The sequence below is a fragment of the Alosa alosa genome, chromosome 5, assembly GCF_017589495.1.
Source record: "Alosa alosa isolate M-15738 ecotype Scorff River chromosome 5, AALO_Geno_1.1, whole genome shotgun sequence".
In the NCBI taxonomy this organism is placed as follows: domain Eukaryota; kingdom Metazoa; phylum Chordata; class Actinopteri; order Clupeiformes; family Clupeidae; genus Alosa; species Alosa alosa.
The window spans coordinates 26,962,988-26,985,487 of record NC_063193.1 but is presented as its reverse complement, the minus strand read 5'-3'; the positions used below and the strand labels follow the sequence as shown (position 1 = coordinate 26,985,487).

At 46.4% G+C, this 22,500-nt stretch overlaps 1 protein-coding gene across 22 annotated transcripts in view; it reads right to left on the bottom strand.

Moving 5' to 3' along the window:
- The window catches only part of LOC125294365 (calcium/calmodulin-dependent protein kinase type II subunit beta-like), a 79,168-nt gene that overhangs the window by 45,982 nt on the left and 10,686 nt on the right, over positions 1 to 22,500 (bottom strand). For 13 of the 22 annotated variants that reach the window (XM_048243005.1, XM_048243010.1, XM_048243007.1 and 10 more), the window contains exons 3-6: positions 15,391 to 15,450; positions 14,844 to 14,898; positions 13,548 to 13,613; positions 7,396 to 7,468 (exon numbers count right to left, since the gene is read on the bottom strand). In XM_048243005.1, coding sequence (XP_048098962.1) covers positions 7,396 to 7,468; positions 13,548 to 13,613; positions 14,844 to 14,898; positions 15,391 to 15,450 — 254 coding nt within the window. Of the gene's footprint in view, positions 1 to 2,580; positions 2,654 to 7,395; positions 7,469 to 13,547; positions 13,614 to 14,843; positions 14,899 to 15,390; positions 15,451 to 22,500 lie in introns of those variants that run through there. The other 9 variants (XM_048243006.1, XM_048243011.1, XM_048243029.1 and 6 more) reach the window with 2 other exon arrangements.

Here is a 22,500-nt window from a genome sequence, read left to right as displayed (position 1 = left end):
TATAAAGACAGCTATTGCTACACCACTATTAACTATACAACTAACGATATGAGCATCCACACTCACTGACCAATGATAAGAAGAGTCTCTCCTCGTGTTCATGAATGAAGTCTACAATTTCATGGATTGTCAGCTTTTTATCATTTTCAAAATCACTCAAAGTGATTCCCAACAATATTGTTTTTCATGACATAATCTATATATGTGTGGTTGTTTCCATTCATATTAGCTAGACTGATACGTTTTTGCTGTTTCTATTATCATAATAGTTGTCGTTCTTGGTGATAATGATTTATTAGGCCCTAGCTATACCACTGGCAGTACATAACCAACCTCTCTGAGCCACTCACATTCAGATAAAGCATCATGATGTGATAGGGATTTGAGTGAATAAGCTTTTTGATGTCTTTTCTTATATTCTTCTTTAGTGCAGAGAATGCTGGGAAAAGCCAACTGACAGTTATAATTGCTTATTACATCATTTTCAGGAGACGGCTTTAAACCATTTACAACTCACAGGCAAACTAACCACAATAGATCACCATGGACTAAACTAACTGGACATACTGCTTCATTATTTATGTGTGTATGTGCATGTGAATGTGTGTGTTTGTGCACGCATGTGTGTGTGTGTGTGTGTTTGTGTGTGTAAGTGTGAATGTGTGTATGTGCGTATGTGTGTGTTCCCATGCCAGGAGTGAGGTGGTGGTCTTTATGCAGAATCCCCACAAGTGGCGATGGCTTTGACTTCAGAACATTTCTAAGCCAATTTGACAGTAAACAAGAGCTAGCGGAGCTGAGCGCAAGCTAATGAGGGGGGAATCAAGCCGCTCCCCGCCGCTGTCAAACACCATTGGCATCAGTGGACTGCGTGGCTGCAGAGGACAGTCTGATTACGGCACAGCAGCGCAAATGCATGTGGTGCCTGGCAGAGAGAAAGCGCACTGAAGACTACTCTCTGGGGAACTACAAATCCCCATTCAGGTCTTCTTCGCACACGTGCAAAAACCGTACTGCAGTCGTGTTCTGTATGGTTATTACTGCAATTGGACTGTTATTCTGTGTTTATTACAAGACTGCAATGATTCTTTTCTATCTGTATCTTCAACAACAACACATAACATTTCAGTGAAATCACAAGAGATAGTTTGAACATAACACTCTCCTTACACAACAATATTACTTTTTTTTCTCTATCTGTATTATTATAATTACAGTACATTACTGTTATTCTCTACTGTTTTATGTCTCAGCTATTCTACTGTTATATGTTTATTACACATCAGCAATCCATCCCTTTATTGCAACGCCAACACATAAAATACACTGAAATCATTTCCATTTGTATATCTTCACCAATCAGAGGACTTCCTCATTCCCACATGTCATCCTGTAATCAGACCCATGCACAGACTAGATCATGAAGCATGCAGCAGACGCAAGGGACACGATGGGACCAGCACTAGACACAGATGCAGAGTCATCACACAGAAACACAAACACACACACACACACACACACACACACACACACACACACACACACACACACACACACACATTACACACACACAGACACACAGACACAAACACACACACACAGAGACACACACACACACACACAGAGACACACACACACACACACACACACGACACACACACACACACACACAGACACATACACGCACACACACGCACACACAGAGACACACACACACACACACACACACACAAACACAAACACACAAACACAGACACACACACACACACGCACACACACACACACACACACACACACACACACACACACACACACACACAGACACACACAAACAAACACACACAGACACACACACACACCCACACACACACACACACACACACACACACAGACACGCACACGCACACACACACACGACACTATCAATAACAATAATACACACACCCCTTGGACACTCATTGAAAACAAACACATAGAATACACATTTTAGCCTTAACAGTTAATTTAACAGTGTACAAATAGAAATCTACACTCTACAGCTGATTTAACCACAGCAAACAAACACACACAAACACACACACACACACACACATACCAGCTCTCTTGACTCCTACAATATACTGTACACTGGAGCACCTCAAGGCATTCTTCAGCACAGAGAGGGTCAAGGGTAGCACAGTACTATATACTTGCTGGATACCTGCACAAATGTGCCAGCTTACCTATAAACTATCAATAACTACCAATAACATGTTAACATATACTGTATATAAGCAGGCCTCCATCAAGTGTGTCAATTCCAGTAACAAAACATTTAAACAGCTTTGCACAAAGACCCGCACAAGGCTAACAGCTCATCATTCAGGTATCATTCATAGTTCTCAGCGTACAGTAGCAGTGTCTCCAAATCCACAGAGAGCTAGCCACACTTCAGAGCCAAAGATTCACACACTCACACACACACACACACACACACACACAGGGGGACCACTTACGCACAAACAAACAAACAGACACACAGAGAAACGCAAACAAACAAAGGTTTGAAAAGGACAAGGTGAGGCGAGACCCTTGACTCACCTTCAGGTCACGGTGCACCACGCCCATTTGATGGCAGTGAAGCACCGCCTCCAGGATCTGCTGGATGCAATGACTGCATGCAAACACCAGGGGGCGCATGTTAGTCTGAGCAGCGCTTTCCAATCCCGTGCACAGGCCAAGGGGTGGGGGGGTAAGGGTGGGGTTGGGGAGTCTAGGAGGCATGGGGGGGTGGGGGGTGGGGCATAATGGAAGGGGTGGGGGGCCTCGAAATGACTCTGCTGCAGAACACAAGAGCTCACACCCCTCTCTCTCCATCAAACTGCCCCAATCACAAAGGCCCGGCTACACATCCCATCCCATATTTAGGCACCCTCTTTCATATTTAACTCTTAAATGATATGAAGAGCACATTGTGTTTGAGGACTGACCAGGAGAAGCCAGGCTTTCATCTGTTTTTACCTAAGTACTTAACTGCAGAGCTCCACAGTCACCGCCCACCTGCCCCAGGGCTCAGGCTTTGGATGCAAGCTTCCCATTCATTTCTCCACTCAATGTCTGGAAAAATCCGTATATAAAGTGTTTTAGGCCTTGCCTTAGGCTGACCAGCTATGGCATGAAAAAACAGGCAAAAAAAAAGGCAAAGGTACAACACTGTGTACATATTTTAACTTCCGAGCAAAAGTGCATTTTCCAACGTTTTCCAATCTAACGACAGTTGGACACACTTTCCTTTTGATGTAAGACATCAAGATGACTAGCTACCTACCAATTACACTGAGCCAATTCATCACCAACCATTGCACCTCACTGACTCTGTAGATATCTTGTTTGAACAAGCAAACAAATGTTGGTAAAGGCAGGAGTTAAGTCATCTTCATTTCCATGGCAATGGTGATCTCTACCAATCAAAGGCTTAGTTTTTACACGTTAGGATTTTGGGTGTAATGCTTTTCTGTGAAATCACAAATAACACTTTTTTCTCAAAACAAGGATAGATGCCCCATGAACTTTTGCCATCTATATGAGCATGTACAACCGTTTAATCATGCCATAGCTGGTTTTACAGTAAGTCTACCTTGGATGGTTACGATTTTATGGCTTATAATCCAGTTCTGAAAGGACAATGTGAATTGGATGTAGTGACTTCCAGAACCTGAGTGGGCGGTGACTATTGAGCTCTATTTGTTTGATTGGTTTCAAATGAGTGAGTCCACAAGCAGGTGTCTTCATGAGGAACACCATAAACCACAGGCTCTACAACAATTAGAGCATGATATTTATAATCACCTGTAAGTAAGGGCGATGCCAAGCCATGAGGGAGGGGCTATGTTTTACCTGTTCAGGTGTGGAGGGAGGGGCATGGTTCAATCTGTGTCCTAGAGACTTTTATTTATTTATTTATTTATTTATTTTTGTTATTTTGGGGTACAGGGACAGGAGATGGGTTTTCAGATGTAACTTTTAATTCTCTGCTTAATGCTAAAATCTCAGGCTATGGGCAGAGTTTGCTGCATAGAAAAAAAAAATCTGGGATAAGGTCACTAAAGAACAAAACCAGGGTAACACAGCCCACTCAAAACAAATCAAGAGTAACAGAGAGGGAGGACAATACTAGTATAGAAGGCCTCAGCTAGAACATGAAGAAGGGACCGTAAAGAACTCAACTCAAAGCTTAATTCATTATGACTGTGCACCTCTCAGTCTCTTGTCCCTATGATGCCTATTTCCTCCGTTTTTAAAATACAAACAAATAATAGTGTTAAATAAATAAATAAATAAACAATTAAATAAATAAATAATAATTGATCAAACCTACAAAGATAGGAACACCAACTCAAGAGTGGTATGGCTGACTATGCACAGATTCACAGACATCTATCCACGGCTGTGGCAGCTTATATACATATCTTGGCATATGTATATACTGCATATACACACATACACTGACATGTGGAGGACAGGGATATGTACATGTGCTGGTCTGGGTCCATGTACATGGCTGTGGCCCGTGAGGCGTGGCATGCACATAAATGTGTGCACTGTGAGTGAGAGTATATTTGCGAGTGAGTGAGTGAGGGAGTGAGGGTGCGAGTGAGTGGGAGGAGCTAGGCCTTGTGTGTTTGCCGACTTCCTGGTCCAAGAATGCACAGTGGCACAGTATGATGTGGTGTGACGTGGCACAGCATCAGTGAGCGAGGGGTGGGTGGAAGGGGGTTTGGGGTGAGAGTGAGGGGGGGGGGAGTGTGTTTGGGGTGAGAGTGAGGAGGGTAAGGGAGTGTGTTTGGTAGACGGTCTGTGAAGAAGGGAGGGAGGTGATGATCAGTGTCAGTTTCAACCACAGCGCAAAACCACCAAGTGTGCATTCGTGTCCGAAGAGAGAGAGAGAGAGCTGGAGAGAGAGAGAGAGAAACAGAAGGAAAACAGAGAGAAACAGAAGGAAAGAGACAAAACAGAGAGCGAGTGAGCAATACAGAAAGAGAAAAGAGAAAGAGAGAGAGAAAGAGAGAAACAGAGAGATAGAGTAAGGTATAGAGTTAGAGAGTGGTAAAAGATAGAGTAAAAGATAGTGTCAAAGACAAAAGGAGAGAGAGGGAGACACGAAAAACAAAACAAAATAACAAAAAGGAGTGAGCAATAGAGATAAAAACAGAGAGAGAGAGAAATAAATGAAGTGGCAGAGAGAGAGAAAGAGAGAGAGAGAGATACAGGAAGTGTGTGTGAGAGAGCTCTCACTCTCAATAAGGCTCCTCGATGATCCTCTGCTCTGCCCTGTGCTGGGGTAGCACTCGCACAGTCAATGTATTACACTGCTTAAATAATGGAGACCAATTCCATCTGAGGGAGCCAAGGGCAGAGCAGCCTGACTGCCTGAATTATGTACAACACAGGCTCTGTGTGGAGAGGAGAGGAGAGGAGAGGAGAGGAGAGGAGAGGAGAGGAGAAGAGATGAGAGATGAGGAGAGGAGAGGAGAGGAGAGGAGAGGAGAGGAGAGGAGAAGAGAAGAGAAGAGATGAGAGGAGAGGAGAGGAGGAGAGGAGAGATGAGGAGAGGAGAGGAGAGGAGAGGAGAGGAAAGGAGAGGAGAGAAGAAGAGATGAGAGGAGAGATGAGGAGAGGAGAAGAGAAGAGATGAGAGGAGAGATGAGGAGAGGAGAGGAGAGGAGAGGAGAAGAGATGAGGAGAGGAGAGGAGAGGAGAGGAGAGGAGAAGAGATGAGAGGAGAGATGAGGGAGGGGAGAGGAGAGGAGGAGGGGAGAGAAGAGGAGAGGAGATGACAGAAGAGGAGAGAGGAAAGTTCTTCTTGGTGTACATGTAGGAGTGTGTCTGTTGAGTGTGTATGTGTGTTTGAGAGAGAGAGAGAGAGAGTCCTACCTCCCCACTCTGTCAGCTGTTGGGTTCTTTTCAGGGCCAATATGTTGCCTCGTAAAAGCCTTTTGAAGGTGTGTGTGTGTGTGTGTGTGTGTGTGTGTGTGTGTGTGTGTGTGTGTGTATGTGTGTGTGTGTCTGGTCATGGAGAGGCCAAGTTTATTGAACAAGAGCATTTGGGATCATTGAAGGCATAGCTAATGTGAAAAGACATGTGTGCGTGTGAGAGTGTTTGTGTGTCTGTCCATGAAAGGGTCAATTTTGCCAACCAAGGTGATTATGGGATAATTCAGAGGTGCAGATATTGATACTGTATTTGTGTATTTGTGGATTCTGTGTGTAAGAGAACAAGTCAGCAGGACCTGGTTCAGCAGGGGGACCTTTTAAGATCATGTGCAGATGACGTGTGAGAGTAAGCAAGTCTCTCTCTCTCTCTCTCTGAGTGTGTGTGTGTGTGTGTGTGTGTGTTTACATGTTTGAAAGTGTGTGTGCGCATGTGTCTGTGTGTGTATGTATGCACATGTGTGTCTATGTGTGTATGCGCATCCATCTGTGTGCATATATGTGTGCATATATGTGTGCATGAGTGTGTATATGCGTGTGTGTCTGCATTCCTGTGTGTGTGCGTGTATATAAAAGAACAGGTCTTATTGAGTTGGCAGACCAGACCATAATATAGGATCATTTAAGGTGCTTAAGTGTATCTGCCCCTTTTGCCCTCAGTACTTCAGTTGGGCCAGGGCCGGGGCCGAGGAACACACACGCACGTCCGTAGGAGGAGTGTGTCGGCAAACAAACTCTATTTGAGCTGGGTCTGTATGAGAGACTCATAATAACTAATAGCTACCGCTGGCTGTGATAGCCCTCCAAGTGGAAAGCAATTACCGTAATGTAAATGTCAGCCGAAGTCCCCATGGGTTTTTCAAAAAAAAAAGGATAAGAATATACTTGGGGGTTGGGGTTGTGTATGGAGAAACAAAGGAACAGAACGTTAACACTGAGGAACACTAAGAATCGTCACTACAGGACACAGAGCTGAACTGATGGCTAAGTCTAGTCTAAGGTGGCTAAGACACACACACATCTTAATCGGCTGTGCACTGGAAGGGGTGGGGGGGGGGGGGGTGGTGATTGGTATTTTGAGGTGTGGGGTACTTTTTTGTGGTGGGGGATGGGAGATTTTGGGTGGGTGGGTTGTTTGGGCTCTTTGGTATTAAGGGACGGGGGTGAGGGTGGTGGGGGTGCAGCAAGAAGGAGCCAGTGATGCTAAAGCCACAAAAGTACAGGCCGGATAACTAAACAGACAAACAGACAAACAAACAAAACAGACAGACAGGCAGACAGATGCACAGACGGACAGACAAACAAGACAGAAAGGCGAGCAACAGACAGACAGACAGACCAAACAGACAGCAGACAGACAGGCGGACGTAAGATGCAAGCGGAGGCCAGTATCAGGCAGGGCTGCGGTTTGAGCTACATACTGACCTTCAGGTCCCTGTGCACTATGTCATGTAGGTGAATGTGATTGACACTGTCTAGAATCTGATGGATACAGTGACTGTGAAGACAAAACAGAACAGAGAACAGAACAGAAGGAGGTGCAGAGGAGGAGAGGAGAGGAAGAGTGAGGAGGAGGAGTGGAACAAGAACAACAAGATGCATGTGGATGAGTAAGGCAAGTGAAACAAAGGCCAACAGAAGTGTAACACACACACACACACACACACACACACACACACAAGAAAACGTGTGCATACATTCAAGTGGCAGAGGTCACAAAGAAAAAGGTGGATGAGTTTTGAAAACAGAGGGAATGGGATAGATGAGAAGATGTGGTGAAAGGTTGAGGGGACGAGTGGAGAGGATGGAGTGATAGAGAGAAGGAGGAGGAGGAAGAGTGAGATGAATGAGACGAAGAGAGGGAGGGAACGAGGGAGAGATGAGAAAACCGTTTCAACATGATGAGAAACAAGACCAGCAGAGCCAGGCATCTCACAGCACAAGGAGAGAAACAGGGGGACAGAGGGAGAGAAAGAGACAGATAAAGAGAGGGAGAGAGGGAAAGAGGGAGAGAGGGAGAGAAAGAGCCAGATAAAGAGAGGGACAGAGGGACAGAGGGAGAGAAAGAGACAGATAAAGAGAGGGACAGAGGGAGAGAAAGAGACAGATACAGAGAGGGACAGAGGGAGAGAAAGAGCCAGAAGCAGAAACAAATAGAAAGGGAATCAACGAGAGAGAAAGGGATGAGTGTTGAAGGAAAATAAGCATGGTGTGTGTGTGTGTGTGTGTGTGTGTGTGTTTTGGGCTAAAAAAGTGCAAGATATGGGACAAATAGCAAGTGCAGGAAGACTGCCTGCAGGAACCACACCCACTCTCTGTCTGGGGGGCAGCAGGACTCTCTCACACACACACACGCTCATACACCCTCTAAAACACACACACACACACACACACACACACACACTAACACAGCACCACACACATACATACATACAAACACACACACACACACACACACACACACACACACACACACACACACACACATTGTACAGCCCAGCCTGGTACACCCTTGCATTTACTCTCCATTTCCTCAGACACTGGAACACATACACCAGAGGAGACCATAGAATGCTCAGATCCAGGCTAGACCCAGGGCAGTTAAACAAACCAAATGTAAAGGCAACCTTAGTTAGTGAGAATAAGCCCAGCTTTTTCTTGTTCCAGAACTCTCTGGTCTTAGTTACTGAGAATAAACCCAGTTTACCGTTGTTCTAGAATAACCTGGCTTTAGGGTGTCTTCAGAACTATAGTTTGATTTGTTTGGTCAGCAGCAAGCAATAAATTGTTACAATGTTGCATACAGACTTTGGTCTGGTTCAGTTTCAGATATGGGTTGTTTCTAGACGGACCAAAATGTATAATAATTGAGCAGACCGTCTGCTAGGGTCACTTTTTCGGTAAGTTTAAGCCAAATATGAGAACAACTTGAGTTACACACTGGAGCAACAGTTTCGCATAATGATCTAGGTTTAGATCCTATATAATGCCCTGCATTTGCCACTTTTGACAAATTGTAGAGTCTAAGAATAAGTCGCGACTGCGACTACATCATAATCTGATGAGTTGCGTTGCCATGTACTCCTCCGATCATACATCTATGAAACATTGTTTGTACCTCCTCACATATCTACGTTTGTCCATGATTAACGCATACATCCAATCCACATTTATTTAGAAGTATCTAACATTCCCCACCATCACCACTTTGTTCGAAATTCTAAAACAACGATGATTTTTGGCACTTCAAAATAACATTTGCTAAATTAACCTACATTTTTCAGTAGCCATAGGTGCGTAGATTTGAACAAAATCTGGTTTGGTTCTTAATTGAGCATTTACCGCCTGAAATATCCGGCTTCAGTTTACCACTGAATTATAGTGTTGGCTTGATGTGGTCACGCATTTACGCCGTTTCAACGGCACATGAATGGTTAGACCGAGAATTGTCGCTATGAAATTAAAATTCCACTGGAGCTCCAAGCGGATGTGTACACTAGCCTTGCCAACACTGTTTACAGCTCTTGAGTCACGGTAAAATGTCATTTTGGTACATAGATAATTTAGATACACCTATGGTGTGGGTGGTTATGCTTTAGGAACCGCCTTGGTTTGTATATAAATGGATATTAAGTGACACATACACGCAAGACGGCGAATAATGGAATCGGGACGTAATAGGAGTCTGAGAATAGGAAATAAAATGTACTTAATTTCACCCACAATTCAGTGATATTAACTCCTATAATTCATTACAACAAGACAGTTGGACCTATTTGTTACACACACAGACCACCTCTTTTTGGAAGTCTCAGACCGATTCATTTGGTGCTCACCTGAGTGTGATTGTTGCATTCCGACAGACGGATGGTCTTAGTTACTGAGAATAAACCCAGGTTAGTCTTGGTCGTTGAGAATAAAATGAAAGTCTGGTTTAGAAGTAGCCCAGACCCATTTGGTTGCTCCTAAATCTCAGAGAAGAGCGATGCTCAGCCTGACTGGACAGTGACAACTCTGAGCCTATGACTGCTAACATTCATCTGATTGAGTTCATTTTCAGGTGAGGGCTGAGATTACACAGGAGCCAGAGAAGAGAGAAGCCTCACAGTCATACCTCACTGACACACACACACACACACACACACAAACCAGAGGAAAATAATAAGGCCCGGTTAAACCTTGGATTAAGATTACATTATATGAGCTAGATGAGATAAGGCTCAGAAATAAAGGTTCTTAATCACCCACAACACCAACATCTTCAGAGCAACCACCTACAAACACAAAACACACAAAGCACAGCACACACACACGCACACACACACACACACGCACACACACACACACACACACACACACACACACACACACACACACACACACACACACACACACACACACTAGGGCTGCAACTGACAATTATTCTGATTATTATCTGTTGATTCTATTCTCGAATAATCAATTAGTTGTTTGATTGATCAAAGTAGTGCCAACAGATTTCTGGAGCTCTGATATGTTACTTCTTAGCAAATGAACAAAAGGTTGAATCATTTCCTTTGACTGAGAAATGTGTAGTAGTGTATGACATTAGTCCTGCTCCATTAGTGTCACAGTTCTAGTGAGGTTTGAGGTCAGTTACCTCAGTGGCAGGAGCAAAGACGAGGCTAATAGATCTGTGATGTGACACAGTTCAAGGTGACAAAGTCTGCCGGAGGGAGGAATAAAGAGAGAAAGAAAAAAGATAGAGAGAGCAGAGGAGGTAGAGGAAGAAAAAATTAGAGAGAGCAGAGGAGGAGGTAGAGGAAGAAAAAAGATAGAGAGAGCAGAAGAGGAGGTAGAGGAAGGGGAAATTTAGGTCAGTCACTTTAAGGGGGGTGAATATTTATGCAATCGCTTGTTTTGCATTGTATGTTTTTTTTTTAATTAATTATCATTACTTTGTAGAAATCTGCTTTCACTTTGACATTAAATAGGTGATTTTTGTAAATTATTGTAAAAAAACATTAAATTGATCAAGATTCCATTTATAACCAGTTAAAGGGGAAATATCCAAGGGGGGGTGAATATTTTTATAGGCACTGTATAAAAAGAGATACAGTGAAAAGAGAGACTTTTGACTTTGTTCGAAATCATTATGTTTTTATTTTCGGTATATGTGCATTAAAACTTGGCGTATGCAGAAACAGACTGCATATGAATGGAAGTGATTTCTGCCTCCCACAGGAGCACTGTATGGACCCTTTCAACAATTTCAACAAGAGAAACACAGAAAGATGGAGAGAGACAGAAGGTATGGGTGAGGGAGAGAGATGGGTAGAAAGAGAGAGAAAAAGGAGAAAAGAGAGAGACAGAGAGAGAGAGGAAGGAAGGGAGAGAGACAGAGAGAAAGGAAGAAAAAGAGAGAGATTGGGGCTCTAATTATCTTGGCTAATTGAAGGCCTAGTTTCCACTGGTCCCAGTGGAGGCAGAGGGCAGGGCTGGCCTGGATGTGCAGGAAGGTATCGAGAGGGACGACGGGAAGCAGACCAACAGACCTGAGAAATCTGACACCATTCCCAGGAACACACACGCACACACACACACACTCACTCACTCGCACACACACACACACACACGCACACACACACACACACACTCACTCACTCGCACACACACACACACACACACACACTCACTCACTCGCACACACACACACACGCACGCACACACACACACACACACACACACACACACACACACACACACACACACACACACACACACACACACACACACACACACACACACACACCACGTGTAGGGTGCAGGGTGGAATGGCTGAGCGGACATGTGCAGTTTAACAGGCAGAAGAAAGAAGCACCTGTCCTGCTGCATTGCACCGAGACTCAAACTGATTTGAAACGCAGCTCACTCAAACCAAAGAGGTGTGATGAGGAGAGCTCAGCTCAGGCCTAATTAAGGCTGCAGTGCACGACTTCACTGTACTGCAGTGGTGGTGGGGCTCTGGGCCCTGTGCAGGCGCAGGCAGCTCTATACAGATAAGCCCGCTGAGGGGGCACTGGGCCCTGTGCAGGCGCAGGCAGCTCCATACAGATAAGCCCGCTGAGGGGGCACTGGGCCGGGCCTGATAACAGGCAGTGGGCTCCCATGGGGAAATCCAGTCCAGACCCAGCTCAGGGCAGTGCAGACAGCCTCAGCCTGAGACAGAGGGGCAGAGCAGACAGACTGGTGGTGGTGGTCTGGAGGGTGGTGGTGGTGGTGGGGGGGTGCATAGGGTGGGGAGCCTGGGGGTAGGGAGAAAGGGCTGAACTAGAGACCAGAGAGAGAGAGAGGCAGAGAGAGAGGAGGCAAAGAGAGAGAGAGAGGCAGAGAGAGAGGAGGGAGAGAGAGAGAGAGAGAAAGAGAGGAGGGAGAGAGAGAGAGGAGGAGAGAGAGAGAGGAGGGAGAGAGGGAGAGGAGAGAGAGAGAGAGGAGGGAGAGAGAGAGGGAGAGAGAGAGGAGAGAGAGAAAGAGAGAGAGAGCCTAGGGGCTGCTGCCTGTTTCTGACATTGCAGACTCATACAAATGTACACACACACACACACACACACACACACACACACACAAACACAAACACACACACACACACACACACAAACTCACACATACACAAACAAAAGCACACACACACACACACACACACACACACAAACACACACACACACATCCACACCTACACACACACACACAAACACAAACTCTCAACAATATATAATCAAGTGCTTGCACTGTTCACATCCACTGCTGTGCAGTTTGACTGTATGTGTGTGTGTGTGTGTGTGTGTGTGTGTGTGTGTGTGTGTGTGTGTGTTTGTGTGTCTTTGCCTTTAAGGCATGCAAAACAAGCTGTGCTTTTGTGAAGGAAAACAAAGAGGCAACCGAAAAGGGAGATTAGGTGTATGCTATAGAGACGGAGAAAGTGTAAGAACGAGAGATCATGAGAAAACAAAAGAGGAGAAAGAGGAAACAGTGAGAGAGGCAGAGAGACAGACAGAGACAATGATGGACAGGCAGAGGAGTGACCGGACGAGAGTGGTGTTACGAGCAGCGTCCCTGCTCTACCAGGGGGAGGGCTGTGGGGGACAAGAGTCCAGAGCTGCAGTCGCTCTCAACGGCCTCTACCAACAGGAAACGCTCCAACCAACAACTTCCTGTGCAGCTCGAGTCGAGCTTGTGAGCGTGTGCCCCCTTCCCCTGAGGGTCACCAGCGAGGACCTCAGCGCCACCTGTGCCCACTGCCCTCAGAGGTGCCCACGTTGAGGATGCCACTTCGGAAAGACATGGTAAGTCACTAAAGCTGAAGGAGGGCATGTATGGGGTAGAGGGGGGGGGGGCACAAATCCAAAGCCAGACAGAGGAGACCGAAAACATAATGGAGAAGTACAGATGGAGGGGGAGGATAAGGGGAGAAAAGGAGCAACAGAGAAACAGAGAGACAGGGAGAGAGAGAGAGAGAGAGAGAGAGAGAGAGAGAGAGAGAGAAGGACAGAGAGGGGTGGGGAGGAAGCAGAGGCGGATAACAGGCACAGGTTGCTTACCTGGCATCGGCCTCGCTGTAATACTCTCTGGCCACGATGTCTTCAAACAGCTCTCCACCAGTCACCCTATAAACACACACACACACACACACACACACACACACACACACACACACACACACACACATACACACACACACGCACACACACAATACAGCTCTCATGAGAAGAGGATGTGTGTGTGTGTGAGAGAGAGAGATTTAATAGTTTGTACAATAACAGTAAAGAGCTAGTGTACACGGTTTACATGCAGAATAACCTCACTAGTGATTTGGATTATGTGTGCATATGTGTGTGTGTGTGTGTATGTGTGTGTGTGTGTTTGTGTCTGTGTGTGTGTGTGTGTGTGTGTGTGTGTGTGTGTGTGTGTGTGTGTGTGTGTGTGTGATGTAACCATATGTTTATTACAGCGAAGGGGTGATGTATCCCCTGTTTATGTGGAATGAGACCACTAGTGGTTTGGATTGTGTGTGTGTGTGTGTGTGTGTGTGTGTGTGTGTGTGTGTGTGTGTGTGTGTGTGTGTGTGTGTGTGTGTATGGGGGTTAAAGAAAATCATTCAGGGGAAAGCCCTGTTACAGCAGAGGACTCCCATCATCTTGCTGCGCAGCCTGGCTCTGGTTGCCATGGAAACTGTGCAGGACACAGCGGGAGTGTGGAAGAGAGAGAGAGTGAGAGAAAGATGAGGGGGGCACTGTGTGTGTGTGTGTGTGTGTGTGTGTGTGTGAGAGAGAGAGAGAGAGAGAGAGAGAGAGAGAGAGAGAGATTATGTGTGTGTGTGTATGTGTGTGTGTGTGAGAGAGAGAGAGAGAGAGAGAGAGAGAGAGAGAGATTATGTGTGTGTGTGTGTGTGTGTGTGTGTGTGTGTGTGTGTGTGTGTGTGCGCAAGCTACAGGGTGAGCCAGGGCAACGCAGCAAAAGAGGGTGTGATAAAAAGAGTGGCGACATCAACAGCGTAGTAAGAGAGGGTGAGAAAGAGAAAGAGGGGGAGAGAGAGAGAGAGGGGGAGAATGTGAAAGAGAAAGAGAGAGAGGGGGGGGGAGAGAGAGAGAGAGAGAGAGAGAGAGAGAGAGAGGGGGAGGGAGAGAGAGAGAGAGAGAGAACAGATGGGTATAGAGCACACTCCTGAGTGGAGAGGAGCAGAGGACAAGGGTTTGGGGAGGGAGGCAAGATGACGTCAAGCCCTTGTCTAGGGTCAAACACACACACACACACACACACACACACACATACACTTTTATATGTACACGCACGACACACATATACACACAAATATGCATGCACACTGAGATACTCACAAGTCAAAGAGGAGGTAGTGGAAGCCTTCTTCTGATATGCTGTCATGAAGACGCACTGAGAGAGAGGAGGACAGAGGGGAGGAGAGGAGGACAAGAGAGGAGAGGAGAAGAGAAGAGAAGAGAAAAGAAGGGAAGAGAAGAGAAGAGAAGAGAAGAGAGGAGAAGAGAGAAGAGAAGGAAGAGAGGAGAGAAGAGAGGAGAAGAGAGGAGAAGAGAAAAGAGAAGAGAGAGGAGAGAGAGAAAGAGAGAGAGAGAGAGAGAGGAGAGGAGAAGAGGGGAGAGCAGAGGAGAAGAAAGGAGAGGGGATAAGAAAGAAGGCAATAAGAAGAGAGAAAAAGAGTGAAGAGACAGAAAAAGAGGGCCGTGGATGTGAAAGGTTATTACATAACTCTGTAGCTACATGCCACAGAAAGCCTGACATCTTGCCCGATTCGCCTGCGTGATAAATTAACTTCCTCATTTGTGTCTGTATGAAAAATCACAAGAAGTGTGCTTCTGCTTGGTGCTGTTTAACTACACTACCGGCTGCCATCTTTTACAAACTCACCGATGTTGGAGTGTTTGAGCAGGCGACAGATTCGCGCTTCTCTCTCCAGCTTCTGGTGATCTGTGGAGAGGGAATAGAGAGAGAGAAAGAGAGAGACAAAGGCAGAGAGGAAAAGGGAGGGGTGGGACAGTGAGCAGAATTTCAATTCAGAGTTTTATTTCTTTATAATCCACTGATAACAATACGCATTGTCTCATGGCGCCTGACACACACAACAAAGCACAAGGGCTGAAATTCTCCCCTCAGAGGGAAGGCACAGAAGAGAGGAGGAGACAGGCCAAAGTGGAGGAGAAGGAGGAGGAAGAGGAGGAGGAGGAGACAGGCCAAAGTGGAGGAGGAGAAGGAGGAGGAGGAGGAGGAGACAGGCCAAAGTGGAGGAGGAGAAGGAGGAGACAGGCCAAAGTGGAGGAGAAGGAGGAGGAGACAGGCCAAAGTGGAGGAGGAGGAAGGGAGGGAGGAGGAGGGAGGAGACAGGCCAAAGTGGAGGAGGAGAAGGAGGAGGAGGAGGAGACAGGCCAAAGTGGGAGGAGGAGAAGGAGGAGGGAGGAGGAGGAGGAGGAGGAGGAGGAGGAGAGGCAGCGAAAGGGAGGAGGAGAAGGAGGAGGAGGAGGAGGAGACAGGCCAAAGTGGAGGAGGAGAAGGAGGAGGAGGAGGAGGAGACAGGCCAAAGTGGAGGAGGAGAAGGAGGAGGAGGAGACAGGCCAAAGTGGAGGAGGAGAAGGAGGAGGAGGAGGAGGAGGAGGAGACAGGCCAAAGTGGAGGAGGAGAAGGAGGAGGAGGAGGAGGAGACAGGCCAAAGTGGAGGAGGAGAAGGAGGAGGAGGAGGGAGGAGGAGGAGGAGACAGGCCAAAGTGGAGGAGGAGAAGGAGGAGGGAGGAGGAGGAGACAGGCCAAAGTGGAGGAGGAGAAGGGAGGAGGAGGAGGAGACAGGCCAAAGTGGAGGAGGAGAAGGAGGAGGAGGAGGAGGAGACAGGCCATGGGAGGAGGAGGAAGAGGAGGAGGAGGGAGTATGGCCAAAGTGGAGAGGAGGAGGAGGAGGAGGAGGAGACAGGCCAAAATGGGAGGAGGAGAAGGAGGAGGAGGAGGAGGAGAGACAGGCCAAAGTGGAGGAGGATGAGGAGGAGGAGACAGGGCAAAGTGGAGGAGGAGGAGGAGGAGGAGGAGGAGATAACGCTGAATGGAGCCGCAGTAGCACCACTGCAGTGGCAACTTGCTCACTTATTGACCCCATTCTTTGAGGAAGAGACTGAAAACACTCTTGAATCTTGAAAGGGCTCTATGCAGTGGCTTCGACCGCAGCTAACAGTGTGTACAGCCACACACACACATACACTCACACACATGCCCAGACAGCAACACACACACACACACACATACAGTAACACATACAAAGCAAGAAAGATTGTGACTCCGGACAGAACCTTTCTGCAAGCTACGGTGCCAGCTAATCTAAAACAGCGAAGTGGGACAAACCAACGCTTTCAGAGAGAATGGCGCTCAGCTTGCTCCTAGTGCCACATTACCGAGCCCTCTATCTCCCAATTACAGTCCATCTTCAGCACAGTTTCAACATCCGTTTCACACAAAGGCAATGGCAGCCACTGTCATCCCGCAGTGCTACAAATGAGCATATTTAGCCTAGCGCCTGTGTCACTCGACTAACAGTTTTATTAGCAGCATCCAGCTGCTGTTCAGAGTCCACAGAGCAACAGGTAGCCTGATCAAAAGGTGTGGACTTTCAATGAGTAGGAGTAACAGTAGGAGGTCATTAGTTTGAGCCATCTTGGATCCTCCTTACCATGAAGTGTCCTTGAGCATGACACCTAACCCTCATCTGCCTTTGCTATCAGCATGTGTGAGTGAATAGGTGATATGTAGAGCCTAAGACTAATCTGTAATGGGCACTAATGAGTAGAGAAGGATATAAGTGCAGTTAGAAGCACAGCTCATTTTCCATTGGTTATAGTTAACGTTCAATTAGTTAACGTTTTGCCCCCAGTTCCAGTTGGTTCCAGTTCGGTCCACAGAGCAAAGCCTCCAAACTATGTGAAGCACGTCCAGGAGAGCGCGGTCAGTGTTGACCAGAGGAAACCAAGCTGTCCATGAAGGGCAACTCATTTCAGAGCCAGCCATTTCCTTTCATTTGTTTATCCTGACCAGTCACTCCTCAATCTTCACCTCTCTCTCTCTCTCTCTCTCTCTCTCTCTCTCTGGTTGGTTTTCAATGCAGTTTTATGTGATAAGGTAAGGCAATAGCTTAATAAAGGAGCGTTAAACCTCTTTCTCTCTTTTATTTCCAACTCAAATAATTATTTACCTTCCCAGACAATATCAATACAGTCATTATTGCTTGTCTTTTCAGAAGGCTAAATATGTTGTAAACATTTGATAGTGTATACTATATTTAATGAAATATCACACCATCCTCCAGGAGGCTTTTCCTGACAGACACCTAAAACTGGCGTGCCTTGCTTGTTTCACACACAAACCATCCCACACATCACACACACACACACACACACACACACACACACACACACACACAACACACACACACACACACACACACACACACACACAAACAGCTCTTACTAATATAATGTAATACAGTACATATTATTTAATTTAGGCTGCATGTTTTGTCATTGACCACACTATGCTAAACTGGTAAAAAAAAAACAGGTTTGGCCAGTAAATAAATACACACACACAGTTCGAGCGAGAGAGACACGTAGCTACACAGCAGCGTAAAACAGAAGAGCAGCCGATTAATAACACATGATGGAGGAAAGGGCTGGTCAGAAGCCTGAGGTGATACATTACCCACACACACACAATACAATAATACAAACACACACACACATTACCCATTACGCGACACGCATTACGCACACGCACACGCACGCACTGCGCACACACACACACACACACACACACACACACACACACACACACACACACACACACACGTCTGTACGCACACAGACCACACACACACACACAAACACACACACACACACACGTCTGTACGCACACAGACCACACACACAAGTGCATGACGTGTACACAATCACCACACACACCCACACACCTAACTGCAATATGCATACACCCCATAGACATGTGCACTCACATACGTACAGAAACTGCCCCCTATAGAAGCATGCACATTCACAAACACACACTTACAAATAGGAATGCTGAATACACACACACACACACACACAGCGAGAGGGAGGGAGAGAGTCTGATTCCACACACATCCATACACCCACACAGAGAGCTGTATCTCGGCTCCTTTGAGAGGCAGGGACAGCCTTGATTGGGTCCATTGTCTTGCCTCATCTCTTATCTCTGCACAGGCAGGCAGAGAAGCCTCAGAGTCTCTCTAGTGCCCTAAACTACGTCTGTGCTACTACAATTTCATTTGAAATTTTTGCCTGATGTCCGTCCTACTCCCGAGTTTTTTTAGAGACTTTAGGAAATACTGACGGCCCTTATTTTAGTTTGAAAACTCCAGGGTCTCCATCCCTCTCTCTGTTCCTACATCTCTCCCTCCATCCCTCTCTACCTCTCTCTGTTCCTACATCTCTCCCTCCTTTCCTCTCTATTGCTATATCTCCTCTCTGTCTCTCCCTTTAACTCTGTCTGTCTGTCTCTCTCTCTCTCTCTCTCTCTCTCTCTCTCTTTTCTCTCCTATCATTTGAATCCGAGGCAACCTTGGTCTGGCACATAAGTAAAACACAAATCTGTCATGGTGTCTCGGGGGAGCGGGTACACAAGGTCGCCGTGTCAAATTAACCTCCGTTGCCGTGAGAAACGGTCGTGCCCTTTATCTGAAGCCGCCACCGAGCTGCACACAAGAGCAAGAGCAAGAGCAAGAGAGAGAGAGAGAGAGCGAGAGAGAGAGAGAGAAAGAAATGCCCATTCCTCCTGGACAGGCCATTCCTCCTGGACAGGCATGGCAACCGATCGATGTTGTCTGCAATCATGCTGGTCATTCCATCACGAGGAATGCTGAGCTGTATAAGTCTGAAGAGGTCACTGGACACTTGTTGTTGTTGCCACCTACAGTAGGTGTTGCTGCAATGTTTGCTGAAGAACCAAAAGGCTTCTCAGTGAAACCTGCATAACTGGTCTGGGCCACACATTTGATCATGAAGCCCCTTGTTATAACAGTGTAGTGTATGACAGGAACGCAGCAACCTTTTGGGAAATTAGGTTATTTTTCGTGTACCCCAGAATTAGATAAGATGATACATACCCTTCTTTTTTCTGTGTACGTGCAATAACTGAGTCTGACACTGTTAGCCTAGCTTAGCATAATTTACTGGAAGTGAGTTACACCAGTTAGCCTTTGCTGGTTATTGCACACGCAGAAAAGAGAGGGGTATGCATGGTCATATCTAACCAAGATATATGTTCCTTTAAGCTTTAACAGTAACAGAAACACCTAATGCATCATTATTACTACAATTGTAGCTTAATACTGCAATTCCATAAAACAAAGGTTAGGGTCAAAGTTAGATTTAGAGTCAAGGTATGGAGTGTGTACGCAAACAGTACACAATAGCCCACGTGTAATAAGTGTGTTATCTAATGGCACAGGGAGAGAGTAAGAGTGGATAATGGAATGTAAAGTGCTACTCAGACCTGTTTTGTAAACTGATGAGCCTCTTATCGTATAACTGTTACAGTGTTAAAACGAATGGACAGAACAAACGGACAGTATTCTTATGGGAGTGTTAAAAACCCAGAGGCAGGGGGGCGCTGTGGTGCAGCAGGCTACAGCGTCCGTACCATATACGGGTCCGAGTGCCCACGGGGACCCAGGTTCGAGTCCGACCTGCGGTCATGTCCCGATCCCACCCCATCTCGCTCTCCCATTCACTTCCTGTCTCTTCACTGTCCTATCATAATAAAGGCAAAAAGCCCCAAAAATATACTTAAAAAAAAACAAAAACAAAAAAACAAGAAAAAAAAAAAGCAAGGCACCTAACCCCTCACTGCTCCCGAGCACCGGGCCGTTGAAGCAGGCAGCTCACTAACGCCTGGATTAGTGTGTGTGCCACCTCACTGTGTGTTCACTGTGTGCTGTTTGTGTTTCACTAATTCACCGATTGGGTTAAATGCAGAGACCAAATTTCCCTCACGGGATCAAAAAAGTATATACTTACACTTAAAGTGAAACTAAGTGAATAAGGGAAATGTATTTGTGGATTAGGATCAAACTATAATAGACTATCAAAGTGCTACATAGCCTACTACTAATTAGTAATTAGTATGCCATACTGTACTCAGTGGTGTAGCTACAAGTCAACGTGGAAGTTTGATCTTGGGCAGGCGCTAAGGAATCAGTATGAAAAGCGAGCCTCATCCCGTCTCTCTCTTCCTGCCATTCAGTTCAGCATTTAAAGCCCATCGCCAGGCAAAGGCATCCAGCATGGCTGATGCAGAGCACCTGAGTGCAGACTCGGAGTCAGAGCGTTATCAAGAGCACCGGAGAGCCTAACTGGAGCAGCGCCTTGCAGCACCGGAGCTTTAACCTGAACTCAGCCTCCTTATGTCACAGGAGCTGGGAGTAGGGGAGGGAGAGCCAACTACGCTGTGTCTGTGGTTAAACGCAGTTTTGGTAAAGACAGTCTCAGAGGACTAGCTGATCTCTCCCTCGTACACACACACACACACACACACACACACACACACACACACACACTCTCTCTCACTTTTCATACGGTGCACTTGCTTTGTGAAGCAGCTCTGAGTTATGCAGATTTCAGTGTTTGCTCTACCACTGCACTGCTCTGCTCTCTCTCTTCCCATCTCCCTCTCTCTTTCTCTCCCTCTCTCTCTCTGACACACACACACACACACACACACAATCTTACACTCTCTAATGTTCTATGTTTCTCTCTTTCGCATCTCTCCCTCCCCCTCTCTCACTCCTGCTCCCTCCCTCTCTTCCTTCCATATTTCTCTCCCTCTCTTCCATCCCTCTCTCCCCATCCATCCCTCCCTCTCTCCATCCCTCCCTCCCTCCCTCTCTCTGTCATGTGTGTGGGCTCTGCAGTGAGCTGTGCTCTGCTGTGCTGCTGAGGCTTTTCGTGATGCAGCAGAGTAAATAAGAGATGAAGGAGGCGGGGTGCGCCCTGAGGGGACGGAGGGAGAGATGGAGGGATGGGAAAGAGGGAGAGAGAGAGAGAGAGAGAGAAGGAGGGAGGGACAAACAGACGGATACACGGACAGACAGAGAGAAATGTAAGAGAGGGAAAAGAAAGAAAAGAGAGAGTATAAATGAAAAAGGGAGAGAGGGACAGAAAGAGAGACAAAGGCAGAGACGGAGAGAACGAGGGATGGAGAGGAAGTGGAAAAGAAGAAGTTTAAAAACAGCACTCACTGATGCACGTATTCTTACTGTACTCTATCTTTTTAAATTGTCCTAGAATTGTTGAGAGATTTGGTTTAAAGCTTAAACTGTTTGCCATGTTGTTAGTCGCTTTGCTTAAAAATGCGTCAGCCAAATGTAATGTACTGTAATGTAATGTAATGTAATGTAATGGAAAAGAAGGAGAATTTCAAGCACTGGCTAAAGCGCAAATCTACATAAAACGCCAGAGACTCAAATATCCCAAACAAGTCCTGCAAAGATTACACTCTTCCTTGCTCGCTCTCTCTCTCTCTCTCTCTCTCTCTCTCTCTCTCTGTCTCTCTCTCTCTCCCACTCTCTGTCTTAGCTTCTCAAGAAACCTGTTTCCATGTGAGGTGTGTGTAGGTGTTCACACAGACACACACATAAATAGAAGGACAGAGAGAGAGAGAGAGAGAGAGGAGAAGGCAGGAGGGAGTGTAAATGTGTGTATTTGGTAGGCAGCCCGTCCTACTTATGATTCATTGCTCTCACTTTGGGACTATTCATGAAACAAGCAACGATGCTGGACTTGTTGGCTTCATCAGCCAGCCCGCCAACACTCTTTTAAAATGTCTCCCGAGCCTCTGAAGGAGCAAAAGAGAGAGAGAGAGAGAGAGAGAGAGAGAGAGAGAGAGAGAGGAGAGGCCGAAACCAATGGGAGAATCAATGCCACTCACAACGCCAACACATGCCTTTTCCCT